Source organism: Microcaecilia unicolor, chromosome 1 (genome assembly GCF_901765095.1).
Source record: "Microcaecilia unicolor chromosome 1, aMicUni1.1, whole genome shotgun sequence".
NCBI classification, from domain to species: Eukaryota; Metazoa; Chordata; class Amphibia; order Gymnophiona; family Siphonopidae; genus Microcaecilia; species Microcaecilia unicolor.
Window position 1 is genome coordinate 154450745 of NC_044031.1, and position 24160 is coordinate 154474904.

General features: G+C 43.7%; 1 protein-coding gene across 3 annotated transcripts in view; it reads right to left on the reverse strand.

The window, feature by feature from the left end:
- The window catches only part of SNX13 (sorting nexin 13), a 483917-nt gene that overhangs the window by 74366 nt on the left and 385391 nt on the right, over positions 1–24160 (reverse strand). For all 3 annotated transcript variants that reach the window (XM_030201510.1, XM_030201500.1, XM_030201519.1), the window contains one exon: positions 1332–1442. In XM_030201510.1, the coding sequence (XP_030057370.1) occupies positions 1332–1442 (111 nt within the window). The remainder of the gene's footprint in view (positions 1–1331; positions 1443–24160) is intronic.

Consider the following 24160-nt stretch of genomic DNA (forward strand, 5'->3'; position numbering starts at 1 on the left):
TTTAGCTAACAAGTATCCTCAGCTAATTAAAAAAAGGAAAAGCTAAAAAGGCTAAAGGCTAAATTTATCGGTCTGTTACCATGTTAACATGCACCAACCCTGAATTAGATAAAATGCAGCTAAGACCTTTTAATTAACAAAGTATGGTTTCTTCAGTTATCCTATATAATAATTCTCACCTCCAACGTTCTAAAGTAGCTGCCTGTGTCTGTGGCTCCTGGAGTTGCTGAGCTAGGCTCTGTAGCCAGGCTGACGTCACTCACAGCTGATTCCCAAGGCAGGGGGAGGAGTAGGGAAACACGCGGATCAACTTGCTCCACGTGTTTCCCTACTCCTCCCCCCTGCCTGGGAATCAGCTGTGAGTGCGTCGCTCAAACACCCCCTCGATGCATCACCCAAGCCCCCCCCCCCCGGCACATCAACCCCCCCTCGCCACCCCCAGCTGCCACTGGTAACGCTGTCCAGCCGTTGCTGCTTCTCCTGTTGAGCAGCAGCGACCGCTACAAAAGGAATAAAGTAATAAATGTTTTTAAACCTGAAATGCGGCACCGCAGACAGCCATCAGGCATTGGCTGTCGGCTCTGCTGCCACTCCTCCTCTCACCTCCACGTCACTGCCCCTGGAGCAAGACCCCGGAGGAGCGCACCGACGTGAGAGGCGAGAGGAGGAGCAGCTGCAGAGCCGACAGCCAATGCCTGATGGCTGTCTACGGTGCCGCATTTCAGGTTTAAAAACATTTATTGCTTTTTTTCTTTTTGTAGCGGCCACTGCTGCTCAACAGGAGAAGCAGCAGCGGCCGGACAGCGTTACCAGTGGCAGCTGCGGGCGACGAGGGGGTTTGATGCGCGGGGGGGGGGGGGGGGGGGGTCGCTGGACATGGGTGGATGGAGGGGGGGGCAGGGGGAGAGAAGGGTCGCTGGACATGCATGGCAGGAGGGGGGGCGGGGAGAGGAAGGTGGGGAGGGGGTCCTGAGACCAGAGAGGTGGGGGTGGGGAGGGGGGACCTGCGATAGGGGGGTGGGGCACACACTCACTCACTGTCTCTCACATACACTCTCTGACACACTATCACACTCTATCTCTCTGTCACACACATACAGTCTCACACACACAGACACTCTGTCTCTCACACACTCTCTGTCTCTCTCTCATTCTCTCTGACACACACACTCCATCTCTCACACACACTCTCTCAAACATACACACTCCGAGGAAAACCTTGCTAGCGCCAGTTTCATTTGTGTCAGAAACGGGCCTTTTTTTTTTTTTACTAGTTTATATATATTTAGCAAGTTTCTTTATATTTCTCAATATTAAAATGCCGGTCTTACCTTTCTGGCAAAACCACCCTTTCCTTTATTGTAGGCTTTATTCTCTAGGAAATCATGTGCATAGTTAGCCAAAGTTGGCCAAGCTTTCATGGTCTCTGGAGTCAGCAATAACTAGATAGTAAAGAAATATTTTAAAACAGATTATTTAAAGCCTATATATTTTGCTTATTATTCAACACCATGCCGTATATATCAGTGGTTCACAAACCTGGCCCTGGAGGCACCCCAGCCAAGCAGGTTTTCAGGATATCCACAATGAATATTCATGAGATCTCTGTATGCACTGACTCCACTGCATGCAAAGCTCTCTCATGACTATTCATTGTGGATATCCTGAATACCTGACTGGCTGGGGTGCCTACAGGATCAGGTTTGGGAACATTGCCATATATCCAATATATTATTGGATACATGATGAAGATAAATTATCTAATACTTTTCAAAGTTTCTTCCTTTTATGGATTATCTACAGCATTTTCTAAAATAATTATAATACATAAAAGGGGGATGAATTTGCCCAAGTCTGAAGCAGCCACAGTAATTTGGCATTCTATCCCTGGAGCTGAATACCAGATGTTTGTTCATTTCATAATAATGAAACTCTCTCAAATTTTAGAAGTGACTTGGTAGCCATTAAATCACACTGGTATGATTCCAAAACTTAATTACCATATTTCAAGAAATGTAAAATTTGGGGCCCCATTGCTAAACTGCATTAAACAGCCAGTGCAGGTTTTACTGAATGTACCATACTAATGCCTGTCTGTTAAAACCCGCCAGCACAGTAAGATACTTATGCTAGCTGATTAACATGGATAGAGGCAGTTTGTAATGGTGACAGGGCAGAGCAGAGAAGTGGCCATAGCTGGCAGCTAGCGTGTGGATCAATGCCCTAGGCTCAGGGGTGGGTAATCTCTGTCCTCAAGGGCCACAACCCATTCAGGTTTTCAGGATTTCCCCAATGAATATGTATGAAATCTATTTGCATATAATGGTGGCAGTGCATGCAAATAGATCTCATGCATATTCACTGGGGAAATCCTGAAAACCTGAGTGGGTTGTGGCCCTTAAGAAGCAAGGCTTCCCCCGTGCCCTAGTTGTTAAAAGTGCAAATAGTATGCCACCTCAAGGAGCACATATTAGGTGCATCCGCTCTATCAGTAGTCCAATAGTGCAGCCGTGGTCATCCCAACATCTCTCTCCCATTACCCCCCCCCCCCGAGTCAGTAATCCCCTCATCTACCTCTAACATCATAAATTTCCCCACCTCCAATGATATCCCCCCACCACAACCCATGTCTGAGCCCACCTCACAGTCACAAGCAGCTCTCCCCACCTCTTTGGGACTCATTCAGGGATCACCACGATGGACCAGCGTGACAGGGCAGGAGCAATCCAAAATGGCATTAATGACCCCTAGTAGGAATCTCACAGTGCTACCTCTGGTGGCCTTCCATATATGAAATGATGCCCCCTAGTGGCAGTTTTTTGAAGACTACTGCTAGAGATCATTATTATTTTTGCAACCGGTGCAGTCCTTGGGAGGGATCACTTCCACCTCAGCCCAGTGGACCATCACTGAGGGTGGGGGTCATGGGGTAAGGATAGGATTGGGGGTGGGTGGCAGGATTAGAGACTTCAGGGCTGGGCCAGAGGCGTTGGGATGACTTCCATAGCTGCTCCGTTTTCTGGAGGCAAACTAAAAAGGTATGTATATGTGCAGAAGTGATTTAACCAAAAAGGCCTTGTAGAATTGCTTGCCCAAAAGCATTGTCTTTTCAAGACATACTGTTTTTCAGGGTTTCTCAACCCAGTCATCAGGGAACCCCAAGTCAGTCTGATTTTCAACATATCCAAAATGAATATGCATGACTTATATTGGATTGCCCAGCCTCCAGTGCATGCAAATACATCTTATGCATATTCGCTGTGGATATCTTGAAAACCAAACTCCTTTTGCAGTAATCATATCCCATCTTTCCTTTATCTATCCTTCATTATTGCTTTGTTGTAAACCACCTAGATATTCCTTTATGAGCAGAATGTCAAATACATTTGAACCTTTGAATAATACCATGTGAAAAAGTAACTGCACCCTTATTTACTCAACCAACTGACCAGATTTAATTGATAATTTGCTTGATTGCAGCCAGCCCTGTTGAATCTAAACCTCTCTATATTTTGCAGCTTACCATGAGAGTGACGTAGTCACCACAAAGTTTCTGTAAAAATGCTATACCTTCACCAAAGGATATTTCAGAAGAGATGAGGAAAAAAAAAAGTTCTCAAATGTATCACTCTGGAAAGGGTTACAAAGCCACCCTTAAGGCTCTGGGGACTCCACCAAATCACAGTGAGCTATTATCTCAAAATGGAAAAACTTAACAGTGGTGAATCTTCCCAGGAGTGGCCAGCCTGCCAAGATCATTCATAGGGCACAGTGATAACCTATCCAGAGGGTCACACAACAGTCCAGAAAAATATCCAAAGAACTGCAGACCTCTCTAAGCCTCATTTCAGGACTCCACAATAAGAAAGACTGGGTAAAAATGGGGTTCATGGGAGAGTAGCAAGGCAGAAATTACTGCTAAGGGTAACATCAATGCTCATCTCACATTTGCAAAAACAAACTTCGATGATCTCCAAGCCTTTTGGGATAATGTTATATGGACAGACAAGTCAAAACTCAGGCCCCATTATGTATGGTGTAAAGCAATATAGTAAGAACATCATAGTAGTCACATATGGTGGTGGTAAGTGTAATGATGTGGGGATACATTGCTGGCTTAGGACCTGGAAAACTTGTAATTATTGAAGGAACCATGAATTCTGCACTGTATCAGACAATTCTTAAGAGGATTGTCTGGTCCTCTTTTTCTGTGAGCTCAAGGTGAAATATAATTAGGGTTACCATATGTCCAGATTTACTCAGACATGTCCTGGACATCTGGGCAGGTTTTGCGGACGAACAGCAGGATGGCAGGGGCAGGAAGGCCTCAGGGGTGTCCTATACACCCCTCCCCTACCTTAGTGTGGTGCCCTGGTGGTCTAGTGACCTCTTTGGGGCAGGAAAAAGCTCCCTCTTTTCTGCCCGGCGCAGCTGTAGACTTCTCTTGCTCCCAGTGCCGATTCAAAATGGCTGCCGAGAGTTCAAGCGGCGGCCTCGAGAAACTTCCGCAGAAGTCTTGCAAGCTCACTGATTGAACTCTCAGCAGCCATTTTGAATCAGTGCCGGGAGCAAGAGAGGTATACAGCCATGCTGCACAGGAAAGAGGGGGCTCTTTTCTGCCCTGAAGAGGCCACTAGACCACCAGGGCACTACAGTAAGGTACAGGAGGGGAGGGGAGTGGACGGGGAGTAAATGGAGTCATGTGGGTGAAGGGGAGGGAGGCTGGAAAATTAGGGAGGGAGGGTCAAGGGGATAACATAGGGAGGAGAGAGAGGGAATCTGGCTTTCTTTGGTGGGGGTGTCAAAGTGACAGAGGGTGGGGTGGGGTGGGGTGTGACAGGGGCAGGGCATGTGTCCTCTTTTTTCTTGGGGAAAATATGGTAACCCTAAGTATAATTGGGTTATGCAGCAAGACTATGATCCAAAATACAAAAGCAAGTCTACATGAGAATGGCTGAGGAGAAACAAAACTCAAGTTTTAAGATTGGCCTAGCCAAAGTCCTGACTTGAATGTAATAGAGATGCTATGGGTAGGACCTAAAATGAGCAGTTCATGCATGAAAACCTATGAATGTGTCTCAAATTAAAGCTGTTCTGCAAATAAGAGTGGGGTAAGATTCCTTAACAGTGATGTAAAAAAAAGTCTGATATCAAATTACAGGAAGAATTTGGTTGCAATTATTGCTGCTGAAGTTGGTGCAACCAGTTTAAGGAGGTGATTACTTTTTCACACGGGTGATATGGGAGTTGGATAACTTTGTTTCTTACATAAATGAAGTAATTTAAAAACTGTGGTGTTTACACGCAGGTTCCTTTCAGCTCATACAATATTACATACTGTTTGACGATCAGAAACCATTCAGTGTGACATATATAGTAAGAATAAAGAGGAGAAATCAGGATGGGGAAAAACTTTCAATCACTGTACTGGAATGGAGAATAAAAGACAAGTGCCTGAAGCTCGCTCATGATTCAGGATTAAGATACTGCTACTAAGAGGAGAAATTTTCAAAACAGGTGTTTCAGATTTAAAGATTATATAGGTTCAAACAGAGGTTTCATGAACTTAGCTAGAACTACACTGAGGAAAGAAATCTGGATGGCAAAAGCACAAATGGAAGAAAAAATGACTAAAGAGCTGAAGCAAAATAACATGACCTTCAGGCCTGTTAGGGAAAGAAAGGGGTGGAACTGCAGGACTAAAAGGTGCTGATCATGAATATGTGAAGTACACATGGAGACTATGGTCCTGGCACTGCTTCAGGTAGTTTTGCTGCTGCTGCAAGTAACTTAGTAAACAACAGCAGATAAAGACCCCAACAGTCCATCCAGTCTGCCTAACAGTCACTCTCATTATCCTATATAATAATTTGCACCTTCCTCTGGCTGCCTGGGTTCATAAAACAGTTCCCATTGGTCCGCCCTGTGATGTACAGGGCGGACCAATGGGAAGTGAGAGGGAAGAGAACCCAGTAGCACTCATCGGAGGTGAGTAAACAAACGCCCCCCCCCCCGAGTTTCATGACCCCCTACCTCCCTCCTTCCACTCCCATCTGTCTTAATTCCATGGGCCCACTCCAGTCCGACGGCCCCACTCCCGTCCAAATTCCACGCTCCTCCTCTCCTCCAATTTCCACGCCCCCTCTCCTCTGATTTCCGTCGCCCTGCGCCTCCCTCCCTCTGTCTCTGTGGCCTCCGAGTGCAAGGAGGACGTGTGCGAGTGCCCCAGTCCTTCGTAAGTGGCAGCTGTTGTTTAAAACGTTTTACCTCCTGCTCCTTCAGCAACAGTGAAGTCCAGCAAGCACAGACGCCACTTCAGACTGCTTTTGCTTCTGTTTCAGCTGTTCCTCTGGTCCTGCCCTCATTTCCTGTTTGCGGACGCGCGGGACCAGAGGAACAGCTGAAACAGAAGCAAAAGCAGTCTGAAGCGGCGTTCGTGCATGCTGGACTTCACTGTTGTCGGCGGAGCAGGAGGTAAAACGTTTTAAACAACAACTGCCACTTACGAAGGGCTGGGGCACCCGCACATGTCCTCCTTGCACTCGGAGGCCACAGAGAGAGGGAGGGAGGTGCTGGGCGGCGGAAATCGGAGGGGTGGTGGCGGCGCAGAACTCAGACGGGAGTGAGGCCATCCGACTGGAGTGGGGAGGGGGTCCTGAGACGAGAGAGGGGGAAGGGGGAGGGGAAGGTCCTGGAACTCGGAGGAGAGGGACAGGTGTTTGGAACTCGGAGGAGAGGGAGGGAGGCAGGTATGCGGCATGGAATTCGGAGAGGGGGCCTGGACATCGGAGGAGGGAGGGAGGTGGCCCTGGAACCTTGCTAGCGCCCGTTTCCTTTCTGTTGGAAATGGGCCTCTTTTACTAGTCAATTGATAATTAAACCAACAATGCATGCAATACAAAATTCTTTATTATGGTCTTTCTTTGGCATTTCTGGGACATAAACTGTAAAAGTCCACCCAGCACTGCACTTACTTTCCAAATACTGGAGCTGCAGTTTATGCTCACTCCAGCCTACCTGAACCTGTCTTGTCATTTGCGGGACACAGATTGTAAAAGTCTGCCAGGTATTGTCCTCACGTTCCAGTTACTGAAGTTGCTGTCAAAGCCCTTTCCAGCCCATCCTAAACCGGATAGCCATATACAGGACACAGGTAATACAAGTCTGCCCAGCACTGGTCGTAGTTCTTCACAGCCAGAGTCACCATCTGTGCCACCAGACGCATCAACACAAACACACCCATATAAGTTTTGTTTTTTTATACCATTCATTTTCTAATTAGAGATCCTCTGTGTTCATCCCACGCCTTTTTAAATTCTGTCACCATTTTTTGGCTCTACTATCTCCCTCGGGAAGGTATTCCAGGGACTGACCACCCTTCTCCGTGAAAAAGAATTTCCTGAAAACAACCTCAATTCATTTCCTCCAGTTTTTCCACATCCCCTTCTCTGGAAAAGATTTGTTTCTATATTAATACTTTCAAGTATTTAAACATCTGTATCATATCTCCCTGTCCCTTCTTCCTCTAGTCTCTTCTCATACGTCTATAAGCACAAGCCCCATACCATTTTTGTCACCTTCCTCTGGACCGCTTCAAGTCTTTTTACATCCTTAGCAAGACACGGACTCCAAAAATGAACACAGTATTCCAAGTGGGGCCCCACCACAAACCTCACCAACGACTTGTACAGGGGCATCCACACCTCCTTTCTTCTGCTGGTTATGCCTTTCTAACATTCTTCTGGCTACAGCCACTACTTGTTTACAATTATTGGGAACCTTCTATACTGCCTTTCCAGGACAGGTCAAAGCGGCGTACAAACTAAAAATAGAAAGAGAAAGGAATGCCATTTTTGTTAGTAAAGAGAACAAGGACAAAATTCATTCACATGATAAAATAAAGGGGGGGGGGGGGGGTCACGTGATGCCTGCCACCTGAGAAGCAGCAGGAATGACAGATCCACAGAGAATCTGCATAAAACTGATAACCCCCTAACATTCATCGGCTTTTTGCTAACATTAACTGTACTGGCAACCAAAACAAAAGACCTAGAATCACTAGGTTTGCGTCCAGAAGCTGTTTAAAGAAGTAATGCCCACAAGGAATCAAACGGGCCTAAAGGACGTCTCCCGAACGAGCACACCGAAGATGGCGAACAATCATCCTCCACCAGCGGCGAATGAGAAACAAACCGGCGACTGGGCTTAGGAAATATCTCACACAGTCACAATGGCCTTGGAAGACAGGCTGAATAAAATTCAAATGGCGATGGAGGAAATTGACGAGAAATTTGACTCGCATGCACGAAGGATCTCTGAAGTGAAGCACAGGGTGTTGATACAGGAAGATGAATTGCACAGCATGGCGGCTCAGATCATCGAGTTGCAGAAAGAAACAACGGCACTCCGGGACAGATTGGAAGAACAGGAAAACCGCAACCGGTGCAATAATCTCAGAGTTGTGGGACTACCTGAATCGCTTACAGATAAGGGCCTCTACCAGTTATTCAGCTCATGGTTGCTGGAACACTTGGGCCTGGAGAGGAACGAAAAGAGCTTTCGATGTAACCATGCACATCGAATTGGAGCACATGGAGAGCATGATAATAAGCCCCGCGCCGCCATTGCACACTATATGAACTAGTCTGAGAAAGAACAACTTTTGAGGGCTTTCCGAAACAATGCAGCCCTGGAGTACAAGGGGCAGCACTTGCTACTCTTTAATGATTATTCTGCTAGGGTGGAATTACTGCACAAAACGATGGCGCCGACATGCACTGTGCTACACTACACAAAAAAGGGATACGCTTCTCCCTCCTATACCCAGCTAAACTTCGGATTTGGCATGCGGGTCGAATGATTGTGATTACAGAAGCATCGCAGGCTCAAGCTTTTTTGAATTGTTTCAACAGTGAAAATACTCAACAGCCTGTCTCTGGAACTTGTATGACCGGGACATACAAAAGTAATTGTGTTTGTTAACAGATATTGCTGGCGCAGTTGATAGACCAAGCACTTTCAGTTACTCCCTTGTTTTTATGGATCCTGAATGCAGGGGATGGCACTTGAAGAAGTTATGAAGTAATATAGTTCAAAATTAGTAGCCCTCTGCTTAGGGACCAGTTCATTCATATTTGATGGACTTAGACTTTGGGTCTCTGTTTTGGCCCGGACATGAACACTTCTGGGAGGTATCTATAACTGGTTCATGTAGAGTTAAGTAGAATATACTATACATTATCTACCTTGATTGCAGATTTGATGCGAGGCATGGGTTCTGTTGGGCATTCTGGGAAGTGAGGATGAGTCGGTTCTCTAAATATGGATGGGGAATCAGGACGGGAGGGGGGAGGGGGATGAGAGACAGGGGAGGTATGAATGGGATGCATGTGTGGGAGAGAGTCCAGAGTAGCTGGAAGGAATCTGGAGTTGAAGGAGGGAAGGGATCTGTAGGGTTGGGGAAGGGAAATCATCAAAAAGCGTGGAGTTGTGGATGTTTTGTGTTAGCCCAAGGTAACAGAGGGTGTCTGGGAGAGTCCGGCAGGTTTAGCTGGGAGGCCTGTGGAACACGGAATAAGTACATAAGTATTGCCATACTGGGAAAGACCAAAGGTCCATCGAGCCCAGCATCCTGTTTCCAAATACCCGCCAAGATCTCAAAAATGTACAAAACATTTTATACTGCTTATCCCAGAAATAGTGGATTTTCCCCAAGACCATTTAATAACGGTCTATGGACTTTTCCTTTAGGAAGCCGTCCAAACCTTTTTTTAAACTCCGCTAAGCTAACCGCCTTTAACACATTCTCTGGCAACGAATTCCAGAGTTTAATTACACGTTGAGTGAAGAAACATTTTCTCAGATTCGTTTTAAATTTACTGCATTGTAGCACTCATTATTATATAGACCTCTATCATATCTCCCTTCAGTCGCTTTTCTCCAAGCTGAAGAGTCCTAGCCACTTTAGCCTTTCCGCATAGGGAAGTCGTCCCATCCCCTTTATAATTTTCGTCGCCCTTTTCTGCACCTTTTCTAATTCCACTATATCTTTTTTTGATGCAGCAACCAGAATTGAACACAATATTCGAGGTGTGGTCGCACCATGGAGCGATACAAAGGCATTATAACATCCTCATTTTTGTTTTCCATTCCTTTCCTAATAATACCTAACATTCTATTTGCTTTCTTAGCCGCAGCAGCACACAGAGCTCAACGACGACACCTAAATCCCTTTCTTGGTCCGTGACTCCTAACGTGGAACCTTGCATGACGTAGCTATAATTTGGATTCCTCTTTCCCACATGCATCACTTTGCACTTGCTCACATTAAACGTCATCTGCCATTTAGATGCCCAGTCTCCCAGTCTCGTAAGGTCCTCTTGTAATTTTTCACAATCCTCCCGCGATTTAACGACTTTGAATAACTTTGTGTCATCAGCAAATTTAATTACCTCACTAGTGACTCCCATCACTAGGTCATTTATAAATATGTTAAAAAGCAGCGGTCCCAGCACAGAGCCCTGGGGTACCCCACTAACTACCCTTCTGCATTGAGAATACTGACCATTTAACCCTACTCTCTGTTTTCTATCTTTTAACCAGTTTTTAATCCACAATAGAACACTACCTCCTATCCTATGACTCTCTAATTTCCTCTGGAGTCTTTCATGAGGTACTTTGGCAAACGCCTTCTGAAAATCCAGATACACAATATCAACCGGCTCCCCTTTATCCACATGTTTGTTCACCCCTTCAAGAAATGTAGTAGATTGGTGAGGCAAGATCTCCCTTCACTAAATCCATGTTGACTTTGTCTCATTAATCCATGCTTTTGAATATGCTCTGTAATTTTGTTCTTAATAATAGTCTCTACCATTTTGCCTGGCACCGACATCAGACTCACCTGTCTATAATTTCCCGGATCTCCTCTGTAACCTTTTTAAAAAAATCGGCGTTACATTGGCCACCCTCCAATCTTCCGGTACCACGCTCGATTTTAAGGATAAATTACATATTTCTAACAATAGCTCTGCAAGCTAATTTTTCAGTTCTATCAGTACTCTGGGATGAATACCATCTGGTCCAGGAGATTTACTACTCTTCAGTTTGTAGAACTGCCCCAGTACATCCTCCAGGTTTACAGAGAATTCATTAAGTTTCTCCGACTCATTAGCTTTGAATACCATTTCCGACACCGGTATCCCACCCAAATCTTCCTCGGTGAAGACTGAAGCAAAGAATTCATTTAATCTCTCCGCTACGGCTTTGTCTTCCCTGATTGCCCCTTTTACTCCTCGGTCATCTAGTGGTCCAACTGATTCTTTTGCTGGCTGCCTGCTTTTAATACACCTAAAATTTTTTTTTTTACTATGTGTTTTTGCCTCCAACGCAATCTTTTTTTCGAAGTCCCTCTTAGCTTTCCTTATCAGCGCTTTGCATTTGACTTGACATTCCTTATGCCATTTCTTATTATTTTCAGTCGGTTCCTTCTTCCATTTTCTGAAGGATTTTCTTTTAGCTCTAATAGCTTCCTTCACCTCACTATTTAACCACGCCGGCTGTCGTTTGGTCTTCCGTCCTCCTTTTTTAATACGCGGAATATATTTGGCCTGGGCTTCCAGGATGGTGTTTTTGAACAGCATCTACGCCCAATGTAAATTTTTGACCATCGCAGTCGCTCCTCTAAGATTTCTTTTCACCGTTCTTCTCATTTTATCATAGTCTCCTTTTTTTAAAGTTAAACGCTAACGTATTTGGTTTCCTATGTATACTTACTTCAAAGCTAATATCAAATTGGATCATATTATGATCACTGTTATCAAGCGGCCCCCAGCACCATTACCTCCCGTACGAGATCATGCACTCCACTAAGGACTAGGTCTAGAATTTTTTCTTCTCTCGTTGGTTCCTGTACAAACTGCTTCATAAAGCTGTCTTTGATTTCATCAAGGAATTTTACCTCCCTAGCTTGTCCCGATGTTACATTTACCCAGTCAATATCGGGGTAACTGAAATCACCCATTATTATTGTGTTCTCCAGTTTGTTTGCGTTCCTAATTTCCTTTAACATTTCTGCATCCGTCTGTTCATCCTGGCCAGGCAGACAGTAGTACACTCCTATCATTATCTTTTTCCCCTTTACACATGGAATTTCAATCCACAGTGATTCGAAGACGTGTTTTGTTTCCTGCAGAATTTTCAATCTATTTGATTCAAGGCTCTTGTTAATATACAATGCTACCCCTCCACCAATTCGATCCACCCTATCACTACGATGTAATTTGTACCCCGGTATGACAGTGTCCCACTGGTTAGCCTCCTTCCACCAGGTCTCAGAGATGCCTATTATATCTAATTTTTCATTTAGTGCAATATATTCTAACTCTCCCATCTTATTTCTTAGGCTCCTGGCATTTGCATATGGACATTTCAAACTGTGTTTGTTGCTCCTATTTACATCATGCTTAGTACTTGACAGTACTAATTTGCAATCTTTTGTCTGATTTTTATATTTATTTAGGGACACCTGATCTACTACGGTCTCTTTTGCAACCTCACTATCTATCTCACTGCTATCTACCTGTTTGTTTGCAATAGTTAACTTGAAATTGGTGTCCATTAACGTGGATGGCATACACTCACTGGTCAGGAGTAGAAAACTCTTAGCGTGGTTGAAATCTAAAAATGCTGACATAGCTTACTTACAGGAAACTCATTTGTCCATTACTGAGCATCACAAGTTGAAAAGGGGTTGGGTGGGAGAAGTAATGTCTTCCTTATATAATAACCAACAAGGCCTGGCCATATTGTTACATAAACAAATTCCTTTCCATATCCATAAAATAATCCAAGACAGAGAAGGAAGATATGTTATTCTGCTGGGAGAGCTCTGGGGACGGAAATTAAATCTCTGTAATGTCTATGGCCCTAATTCTTATAGTCACAGATTTTGTTCGGACATAGTGGCTAAATTGATTCCCCATTTGGGTTATCAGCTTGTCTTAGGAGGACATCTGAACACTCTTGAAGACCCTACCATTGACTGTACGCTAGCAAAACCAGGGGGCATTGGCCAGGCAAACCAAGGGATCAATTTTTTGCTAAACCAGTTGGGGTTGGTGGACATATGGAGGACCTTACACCCACATGATTTGGATTATACCTTTTACTCACATCCCCACAAGGTATATTCTAGATTAGACTATTTTTTCATATCCCTGATATTGTTCCCTATAGCATGGGAGGTACACATCTTAAACAATTCCCTATCTGATCATTCGGCTATAACACTTAGTATATCTTTTGTAGCAGACCCAACGGAGAGGGTTTGGAATTTCACATTCTGTTCAGAACTTACTTGAGAGAAAAGTGGCTGGAATATCATTCCACTAACGACAACCCGGATGTGGACCCTATCACATTTTGGGAGGCATCTAAGGCGGTACTACGGGGCATGTGTTAGCATATACTTCAGGTAAGAAGAAAAGACTTGAGGCAGAAATATTACGGTCATCACGGGAATACCAAAAGCTCCGTAGGCAACATATTGTCCACCTAGATGAGGCTTCGAAAAAGTCTGCTAGAGGTCAGAAGGCAGATTGACCTCTTACTGAGCAGTCGGGCTGAGGAGGATATATATTATCAGCAATATAAGTTATTTCGCTGAGGAAGTAGAGCGGGAAAACTCCTGGCTAATTTGGTAAGACCGTACAGGAAGAGACAAGTTGCTATGCCCATTAAAGATGGGTCGGGGCAGCAATATAACACAGAACCACATATTATGGCCCAGTTTGTCCAATATTATAGTTCCCTATATCGAGAAAGGGATCTAAACAAAGAAACAAGAGCTAAGTTTTTCAGTGACTTGGCCATGCCATCTCTCTCTGACGACCAGATACAGGAGCTGAACCGGCCAATCAGATTAGGCATTAAATCGTTAAAACTAACAAAAGCCCCTGGGCCCTGATGGGTTTGGGCCTGAATATTTTCGCATTCTATATGACATAATAGCACAGCCTCTGAGTGATATGTATAACGAGATGAGTCAGGATGGTGCGGGCTGGCATCAAAATTTGGTTCATATTGTACTGTTGCCTAAGCCAGTGGGATCCTATCGCCCCATATCTCTCCTTAATCAAGATATCAAACTCTTAGCTGCCATTGTGTCTCGTCGGATGAATGCCTTTTTGCCCTCCATTGTTCACGAGAACCAGGTGGGCTTTGTATCTGGCCGATACGCTTCTATGAACCTCATACGCTCATTGGCAGCTATACACACATATAGGGGGAAAGGAGGAATGGAGGCCATTGCGGGTTTGGATATGGAGAAAGTGTTTGATAGCATATCATGGCAATACTTATTTTGGGTTCTGGAGAGATATGGGCTCCAGGGCAAAATTATAGACTGGATCGTGGCCCTCTATACCTGTCCACAAGCGCAGTTGTTGATCAATAACAAATTGACAGAGAACTTTGATCTGCAACGAGGTACGAGACATATTGAGCCCTTAGCAGTTAAAATTCGCCGAAGTGATCAGATAAAAGGCCTTCAAGTGGGAAAGAAAGAAATCCGCATTAACCTCTCTGCGGACGACATACTGCTTTACTTTGGAGATGTTCCGACACATCTTCCAACAGCACTGGCCATAGTTAGGGACTTTGGAGCCACATCCAGCTTATGAATTAATTGTGACAAATCGGAACTTCTTCCTCTGGGGGGGGGGGGGGGGGGGGGGGGGGAAAGAGAGATTCTGGATTCAAGATTTGTGACCCTACCTATCCCTCTGGGATATTTCTCAGTACCAGTCAGGACGTGATGTATAGGTGCAATATCTTGGATCCGATAGATAAAATCAGACAGCTCTGTTTGCGTTGGAAGGACCTTCAGATCTCTTTGTTCGGAAGAACAGCTTTGACCAAAATGGTACTATTACCTAAGTTGCTATATCCTCTGCAAACTATCCCAATATGAATCAAAAGGAAGGATGAGCGATTGTTTCGATCTATACTATGTTCCTTTATATGGCGGCAGCGGGGAGTGCACATAAGATATCCCAAATTGGTTCTTGATAAAGTCCTGGGAGGACTGAATCTGATTTGCGATTGTACAATGTGGCAGCGCTGATGAGGACTGTTTTTGAGGGAATAACGGGAGTGTCTCACTTTACCCCTCAGGGATGGTTGAAGGGCTGGTGCGCTCCATATTCCTTTATAAACCTTTTGCATACACCTTCAGGTCTGGGCACACAATATAACTTGCAGCTAAGTTTTTCAGCACCATTGCATGCAGCCTGGTGTTGGTGGAAACGACGCCAGCAGCGTAGTCTGGACGCCTCTCCATTTCTACATTTTGTAGGCAATATGGCCTTTCAGGCTGGCACGGGTCCCTCAGTATTTCGCACATGGGGCGAGGGTGGGCTGCACTAGTTTAGTACACATGCTTATGCCAGACAGATTTTTTCATCTCTTTTTCTCAGGCAAAAAAGAAATGGAGCTTACCTACTGGTCATATGTTACCTTACCTACAAGCCAGACACTATTGGCTTCAGGTCAAGACGAAGTATGGAGTGAAGGGGACATACGGGGCCAGCTGATTCAGCAATTCAGAACATGCCAGTTAGTGGAAATAGGCTGCCTACTTGGTATAAAATACTAAAACATAATTCCAGGGGGAACCCTAGGAAGCGTCATGCAGAGACGGAATGAGGATCTGGACACTCAATACTCATATTCTCAATTTTGCATGCTCTTTGCCACCTTACACGAAATGGTTAAGTCGGCGGATCTGCAAGAGACACAATATAAAAATTATACATAGAGCCTATGTATCGAGGGCAAAGGGGGCCCAGCTGAAGATGTGGGACTCTGCTCAGTGCCTGAGGTGTCACACCGGTCGTGGAACTCTCCTGCATGCTTTTTTAGAATGCCACAAATTAGATTTTTGGAATAAAGTCTTTTTTGTGCTCAACCAGGTTTTTCAATTCACACCGGAGTGGTCTTATGAAACACTGCTCTTGGGTGAGCAGTCTCTCCTACTCTCTCAGGGTCTGTTAGCAGCCTCAGAGGAGATTTATCTACATGATGACACTGGTGGTTAAAAAAAAAAATTTGCAGTTCTGGACATCTGAAGAACCTGCACCCTTTGCACGTTGGGTATCAAGAGCAACTGAGGTGGCCAAATACGAGAGTATGCTTTATACCTGGGCCTTCAATGTGAATAACATACAGTATGTTACTCTCTGGCAATGACTTTTAGAGATTTTGAATTCCCAGAACTCCCAACCATTACAAGATTGATGGGGAGGGTGGGGATGGGGGGCAGGGATAAATGGGGATGAAAGATGATGGATGGATGTTGGTTCTACTTGTAAGTTTGTATGTCTGGGGTATAAGGGGGTAAGAGAGAGGTATAGTCACTTGTTATATATAAAAGTCAATATGGGACTGCTAAGTGCATATCTTATATCACTGTACATAAATTTCTTCAATTTCTGCTCATGATTTATGCTGGCTAACTGCATTTCTTATGTATCTATTCTACCTGTATTGACACGGTAAAATATAAATAAATAAAAAATAAAGTAAAAACATACATAAGAGTTAATAAAACAACAACAAAACAACTTAAGGAGCAGACTGTTACTCCACCGCAGACCACAGTCCCAGGTGACATTCAGCACCAAGGAGAGGAAAAAGCTTGATCAAATAAAAATGTTTTTAGGGCAGTCTTAAAGGGTATAAAAAGGGGCAACCCAAGTACCCCTGGGGTATTGAATTCATAGACTAGGAACTAAGAAAAAGAAGGCAGAATGCCTGATGGATTCGTAATGGGCAGTTTTGGGTGAGGGAAGCACCAGGTGGTGGGCATCCAAGGAGCAAAGCTGTCTAGCAGGGGTGTATGGAAGGATCAGATTACAGAGGCAGGACAGAACACCCTGATGGATTGCCTTGAATGCTAAACACAGAATCTTGAAGTGGATACACAAGCGAACAGGAAGCCAGTGAAGAGATTTTAGTAAAGGTGACCAATGATCAAATCGAGAGGCATTACAGAGAAATCTAGCTGCTGTGTTATACAATCTTTGAAGGTGTTTTAGTTCTAGCTGGGTGAGGCCTGCATAAACTATATTACATAGTCAATGTGAGAGATTACAAAGGAGTGGAATAGTGTATGCAAAGCTGGGGTGCATAAAAATTTCTTTAGCGGGTGTAGTTTACAGAGTCAGGAAACCTAATTGTAAGATTTTGGAAACTTGTTTGTGAAATGAAAGAGAAGTATCAAAGATAATACCTAGGTATTTGAAGGAGTCAACTATTGACACTGGAGAATCGAACAGGGTGGGGGTGAATTTAGGATGGCTTGAACAGCTTGTCAGCCGGCAGGCAACGGTTTTATCCTGGTTAAGTACCAATTCGTGGATTAAAAACCAGGTAGCCATAGCTAAGAGGCAAGCCTGGAGATTACAGAAATTAGGAGAAGAATGAGCAACTGGGTAAACTAATAAAATATTGTCGGTATATGTGTAAGATGAAATGGCATATTTGTTGCCTTCAGATCCTCCAACACTATCACCCCAAGGTCCTTCTCCTTGTTTGTGCATATCAGCCTCTCATCTCCTGGCATATATGACTCCCTTGGATTTTTACTCCCCAAATGCATCACTCTGCCAAATATTTGACCATTTCTCTAACTTTTGCAGATCTTCTCATGTTTTCCACTCCCTCCAGGGTGTCCACTCTGCTACAAATCTTGGTATCATCCGCAAAAAAGGCAAACCTTACCTTTTAACCTGTTGGTGGAGGTGTACTTTGTACTTATGAAGGCCTGAACCAAGCAGTTTCAGTGCTGCTAAGTATCTAATATCTAGGAATTAATATACAGACGATGAGAAGTGGAAATTTCTCTTTTTTTCTGTAAATTACAATGATATTAAACAGGCCAGGTGGAGCAAGTACCCCCACCTCTTCCCCCACCTTCCTCTGACCAAGCAAGTGAAAGACAATCCATTTGCTGTTTACATGAGTGTGTTTATTAGCCTTTGAGAGACTTTTAGGATGCAGATCAAAGGAAGTTCCAGGTGAAGGGGGCAGGGCTGACAGAGGAGAGAGATAGAAATCCTGTAGTCAGGACGGGATAAGAAAATATTATTGCAGAGGGGGGAGAATCTCTCCCATTGAATATGGTCAGGAGACAGAATTCTTTCCCATGCCCTTTGAAGTAAGGCTACTATCCAGGAGAGAATTACCCTTTTTACAACCATGAGAGGAAGACCAGGTAACACCTTGTTTCCTTCTCTGCCTAGAACAATTCAAACACTATCTCCCTGATCCCTGGAGTCAATAGCAATAGTTCTATTGACAAGAGAAACCTAACACCTCTATAGCAACCCTATAAGGAAGCAGTAGTTAACTTTTGTCTCCTCTTTTAGAAGAGGGGAAATACTAATTAAAGGTTCTGAGAAATGTATTCTTGTGAGAAAAGCTGTAAAGATGAATAGAAGAGGTCCAAAACATTTGGACAACAGACCAAATGCATCTTCAAAAGGAAATATAAACAGATGTTATATATTTCTTTATTGTCAGGAGATCCTGCCTGACTGTAAGATGCTAATTAAGGGGGCGAGGAAACCCTCCCTCCTTCTTGTGCTCCATGTATTGAAAGGGAAAAGAAATCCTATATAATATTTCTCTGCCAGATAGGAGGTTGGGCAGTGTACATCTCTTTTGGCTCCCAAGCCAGGGAGTTTGGAAGGATGTCCTGTTCCCACTTTTCATTTGTAATTTCATTTTCAGTAATATGTTCTTCTATACTGTATCTATATTTATTCCTTATTTTTCCTAATCTTGGGAAAATAGAATAAACTTGTGTTTTCCCCCAACGGAAGCTTCCCTTGGCTCTCTTTTCTGTGTTTTTGTTTTAAAGGCTTTAATCCACCTGTCAGAGTTTCTTAAAGGTATAGTTGAGAGGGTTTGTCTGCGTAGTATTGCTGGCCTGATTGGACTCCGCTGGCCGCAAGAACAGACGCAAACAAACCCTTCGGCAATTGTCACTCACAATGTATTCAACAGGATTGGCCCCAGCACCAATCCTTTAGGCATTCCACTACTCACCTTTCCTTCCTCCGAGTGAATTCCATTAACTACCACCGTCTGGCGTCTGTCAACCAGTTTCTAATCCAGTTCACCACTTTGGGTCTTAACTTCAGACTACCAAGTTTACTCAAGAGCCTCCTATGAGGAGCCATGTCAAAGTCTTTGCTGAAATCCAAGTAGATTATAATCTACCATTATGTCCTTGCTCCAAATTCTCTAGTAGCCTAGTCAAAGAACCGTGCTGCCTTGGATCTTGTAACCCATTGTATTCCAGGAAATTCACTACCCTTTCCTTCAGCAATGCTTCCATTACTTTTCCAATTAAAAAAAAGTGAAGCTTAACAGCCTGTAATTTCCCACTTCTTCTGGCACCACTTTTGTGAAGAGGGACTACATCTGCTCTTCTCCAATCCCATAGAACCTGTCCCGTCTCTAAGGATTTATTAAACAAATCTTTAAGAGGAGCTGCCAAAACCTTTCTGAGCTCCCTCAATATCCTGTGATGGATCCTGTCTGGTCCCACGGCTTTGTTCGTCTTCAGTTTTTGCAGTTGTTCATAAATGCTTTCTTCCATGTACATTTGCCAGCCGATCATGGTCCTTCTCAAGGATTTTCTTCCATGAACACAGAACAGAAGTATTTGTTCAGCACGTTCACTGTTTCCTCATCACTCATCACATAGCGGTCCACAGCATGTTTCAGTACCACAATTCCGCTATTTATCTTCCTCCTTTCAGTAATATACCTAAAAAAATTCTTATCTCCCCTCCTTACATTTCTAGCCATTTGTTTTTCGCCAGACATCTCTCTCTCTCTTGGCTTCTTTCAGTTTTATCCCGTATTCTTTTGTGTTATTTTTGTTGAGGTTTTCAGTATTTCATGAATACCAACTCTTACTTTTACTTTATCAGCTATTTGTCTGGAGAACCATATTGGTTTCCTTTTTCTCTTGCTTTTATTTACTCTCCTTATGTAAAGGTCTGTAGCCATTTTTATAGTTCCTATCAGCCTGGACCATTGTCCTTCCATTTCTCGTTTGTCCTCCTATCCCATCAGCTATTTTTTTTAGGTACGTCCCCGTTTTACTAAAGTCAGCATGTTTGAAATCTAGGACTTTGCATTTTGTGTGGCTGCCTCCGCTTTAGCTGTTATATCAAACAAAACTGTTTGATGATCACTACTGTCCACGTGGGCACCCACTGACATGAGACACGCTTTGCTCATTTGTGAGTAGCAGATTCAGTATCGCTCCTTCCCTTGTGGGATCCATCACCATTTGTCTGAGCAGAAAACTTTGAAAGGCATCCACGATCTCTTTACTTCTCTCCGATTCCGCAAACAGAACTTTTCAATTTGCATCCGGCAGGTTGGTATCTCCCAACAATACCTCTCCTTTCTTTTCAAACTTTTGGATATCTACAACCAGATCTTTATCAAGCTTCTCTGATTGAGTCGGAGGTCTATAGACAACACCCATGTAGATAGAGGTTCCTTCTTCTTCTTTCAAGGTAAACCATATTACTATTTGCTTTCTCCAAACCACCTGTATTTCATTTGCTATCATACTGTTTCTCACATACACAGCTACTCCTCCACCTTTTCGACCATCTCTATCCTTCCCTAAATAGATTATATCCCAGTATATTTGCATCCCATTCATTGGAGTTATTGAACCACATCTGTGTGATAGCAACAGTATTGAAATCTGCCTTTAAGGGCTTGCAGATCATAAACTTTGTTGCTTAGACTGTGAGCATTCGTGGTCACTGCTTTTCTGCTAGATTTCAATGGCAGGCTCATCTTCTTTATAGCTTTTTATTTCGTCTCACCTTCTTTTGTGTTACTAAGAAGTGTATTGCTAAGATTGCTAGTTACATTGCTTTCTTTACTACTGTCACATCCTGGGGGGGGGGGGGGCACTACCTGAATTCACCTGCTTCCATATGCCAACCCCACCTTCTAGTTTAAATGCCTAGGAACATATTGTCAATTTCTCACCAAGGATTCTTTTTCCTGCCACAGTGAGATGCAGCCCACCATTACAACACAGTCTTTTGTTTAGTCTTGCTGATTTGGAGAAGCAGCAGCAGTGGGGAAAGCAGAAGGAGGGAGGTGAGGAAGGTCCGCTACTTACCCCCTGCTAAGGTCTTGCGAACCCTACTGTGTGTTGGGGATCCTATGCTCTACAGGGTAATTATTGCATCAAATGGTAATTGATCCCCCCCAAACTCCAAGGAGGGGGGCAATACTAAACCAAATGCATATATATTGGAAAGCATATTTCTGAGCTGTAGTGGGCGATTAAATTATTAGGTGTCTATATTGATCAGGTTTTGACACTGGACTTTCAAATTTCGTTTTTAATAAAGAGTTCAATTTGTATATTATAGAGACGCATTAATTTTTGACATTTCTCAATTTAGACTGCCAATGCAGGCTTTAGTTCTAGCTAAGCTGGATTATTGCAATCTTCTGTTGTTGGGTGCTCCCAAATGTCAATTACATAAATTGCAATCTGTACAAAATACAGCAGTGAGATTAATTTTCTCTTTAAGAACATATGATCATATTATTCAGTTTTATGTACAAGTGCACTGGCTGCCGATAGAAGCCAGGATCTTATTCAAATTTGAATGTATTCTGTTTAAAATCTTAACTGGAGATTGTCTAAGTTATTTGATTGAACAAGTGAAGCTTAAAGATTATAGGAAGAGTAAAAGATCATTCTGTTTTTTTTTTTTTTTTTTTTGCAGTTCCCTACTCTAAAGTTATAAAAATATTTGGCTTTTTTAAGCAATTGATGATCTCAGGCTCTTAATATTTGGAACTCACTTGCTCTAAAATTGGAGGATTTGAATAGCTACAGTGATTTTCTGAAATATCTGAACATTATTCTTTTTAAAAGATTTGTTAATTTTTTTTCCTTTCTAATTTCATGGTATAACTAATTCTTGAGGTTCCGTCCTGGCTGTTATTCATTGTAAACCGCCTAGAAAATTAAGGGTCAGGTGGTCTAGAAATCCAATATGATAGGGCATCTTCTAATCATTGGATGGTGTAGTTCACGATTTAAACAAGGGTAGAGATGGTTCACTCAAAAGTGTGGGTTCTAGACTCCTGGAAAACTAACTTTGTCAAGATGGGGGAATACATTATGGAGTCAATAGCAGGATTGGAACATCCCAGGGAAGTAGACATGCAGTGGGTAAAACCAAAAAAAGATTTTAAGAACTACGAACCTTTTTTTGTTATAAACATAAATAAAAATAAGAAAAAGAGGTTGCTATGGTTTCTGAAAGTAGCAGCTGAAAAGGCAAGGCACAGAGGTTAGTCTTCATAAACTACAATAGATCATATAAAGACAAAGACAAGCAACAATAATTTTCAAAAGCTGAGACATGTAAGGAAAATAGGCAGGACAGCAAAGATGCAAACGAGAGAAAAAAAAACCCCAACCAATATTGTCAAATGGGAGATGGGGATTGGGGTTGGAAGGATACAAGATTATTTTCATTTTATGTTTTATTTTAAACATATGATAGCAACAGGAAGGAAGGCAACAAAGGTAACTGGTAAACAGAGTTCATTCTGGAGGAATAGCCTAGTGGTTAGTGCAGTGGATTGTAAACCAAGGGACACAGGTTCAAATCCCACTGTAACTTTTCATGGGGAAAGCGAAGATACATACCTGTGGCAGGTGTTCTCCGAGGACAGCAGGCTGATTGTTCTCACTGATGGGTCGACGTCCATGGCGGACCAGGAACGGCAATTTTTTTACAGTAAAAATAAACAAAGTTTTGCCAGAGCCTTCTGGTGCGCGGGGCGCGTGCACTGTGCATGCGCAGCCGTCTTCCCGCCCGTCACGCGAGAGTCCCCACTCAGATATATTAAAAGCAATAAACCAAGGAGAACAACTCCAAAGGGGAGGTGGGCGGGTTTGTGAGAACAATCAGCCTGCTATCCTCAGAGAACACCTGCTACAGGTATGCATCTTCGCTTTCTCCGAGGACAAGCAGGCTGCTGGTTCTCACTGATGGGGCATCCCTAGCACCCAGGCTCACTCAAAACAACAAAGAAAGCCAATTGGGCCTCGCAAAGGCGAGGACATAAGAAGGATTGACCTAAAAACCAGAACATTTAACTGTGTGTGCAGCCTGGAACAGAATAAAAATGGGCCTAGGGGGGTGGAGTTGGATTCTAAACCACAAACAGATTCTGCAGCACCGACTGCCCGAACCAACTGTCGCGTCGGGTATCCTGCTGAAGGCAGTAATGAGATGTGAATGTGTGGATAGATGACCACGTCGCAGCCTTGCAAATCTCTTCTATAGTGGCTGACTTCAAGTGGGCCACCGATGCTGCTATGGCTCTAACACTATGAGCCGTGACATGACCCTCAAGATTCAGCCCAGCTTGGGCATAAGTGATGGAAATGCAATCTGCTAGGCAACTGGAAATGGTGCATTTCCAAACTGCGACTCCCCTTCTGTTGGGATCAAAAGAAACAAACATTTGGGCGGACTGTCTGAAGGGGCTTGTCTGCTCCACGTAAAAAAGCCAATGCTCTCTTGCAGTCCAAGGTGTGCAACTGACGTTCAGCAGGGCGGGTATGAGGTTGGGGAAAAAATGTTGGCAAGACAATTGACTGGTTCAGATGGAACTCCGACACCACCTTTGGCAAGAACTTAGGGTGCGTGCGGAGGACTACACTGTTGTGATGAAACTTGAGATTAGGAGCACGCACTACCAAGGCTTGGAGTTCACTGACTCTACGAGCTGAAGTAACAGCCACCAAGAAAATGACCTTCCAGGTCAAGTACTTCAGAGGGCAGGAGTTCAGTTGCTCAAAAGGAGGTTTCATCAGCTGGGTGAGAATGACGTTGAGATCCCATGAAACCGGTGGAGGTTTGACAGGGGGCTTTGACAAAAGCAAACCTCTCATGAAGCGAACTAAAAGCTGTCCAGAGATAGGCTTACCCTCTACACGATAATTTATTTATTGCATTTGTATCCCACATTTTCCCACCTTTTTGCAGGCTCAATGTGGCTTACAATATGTTGTTATTGG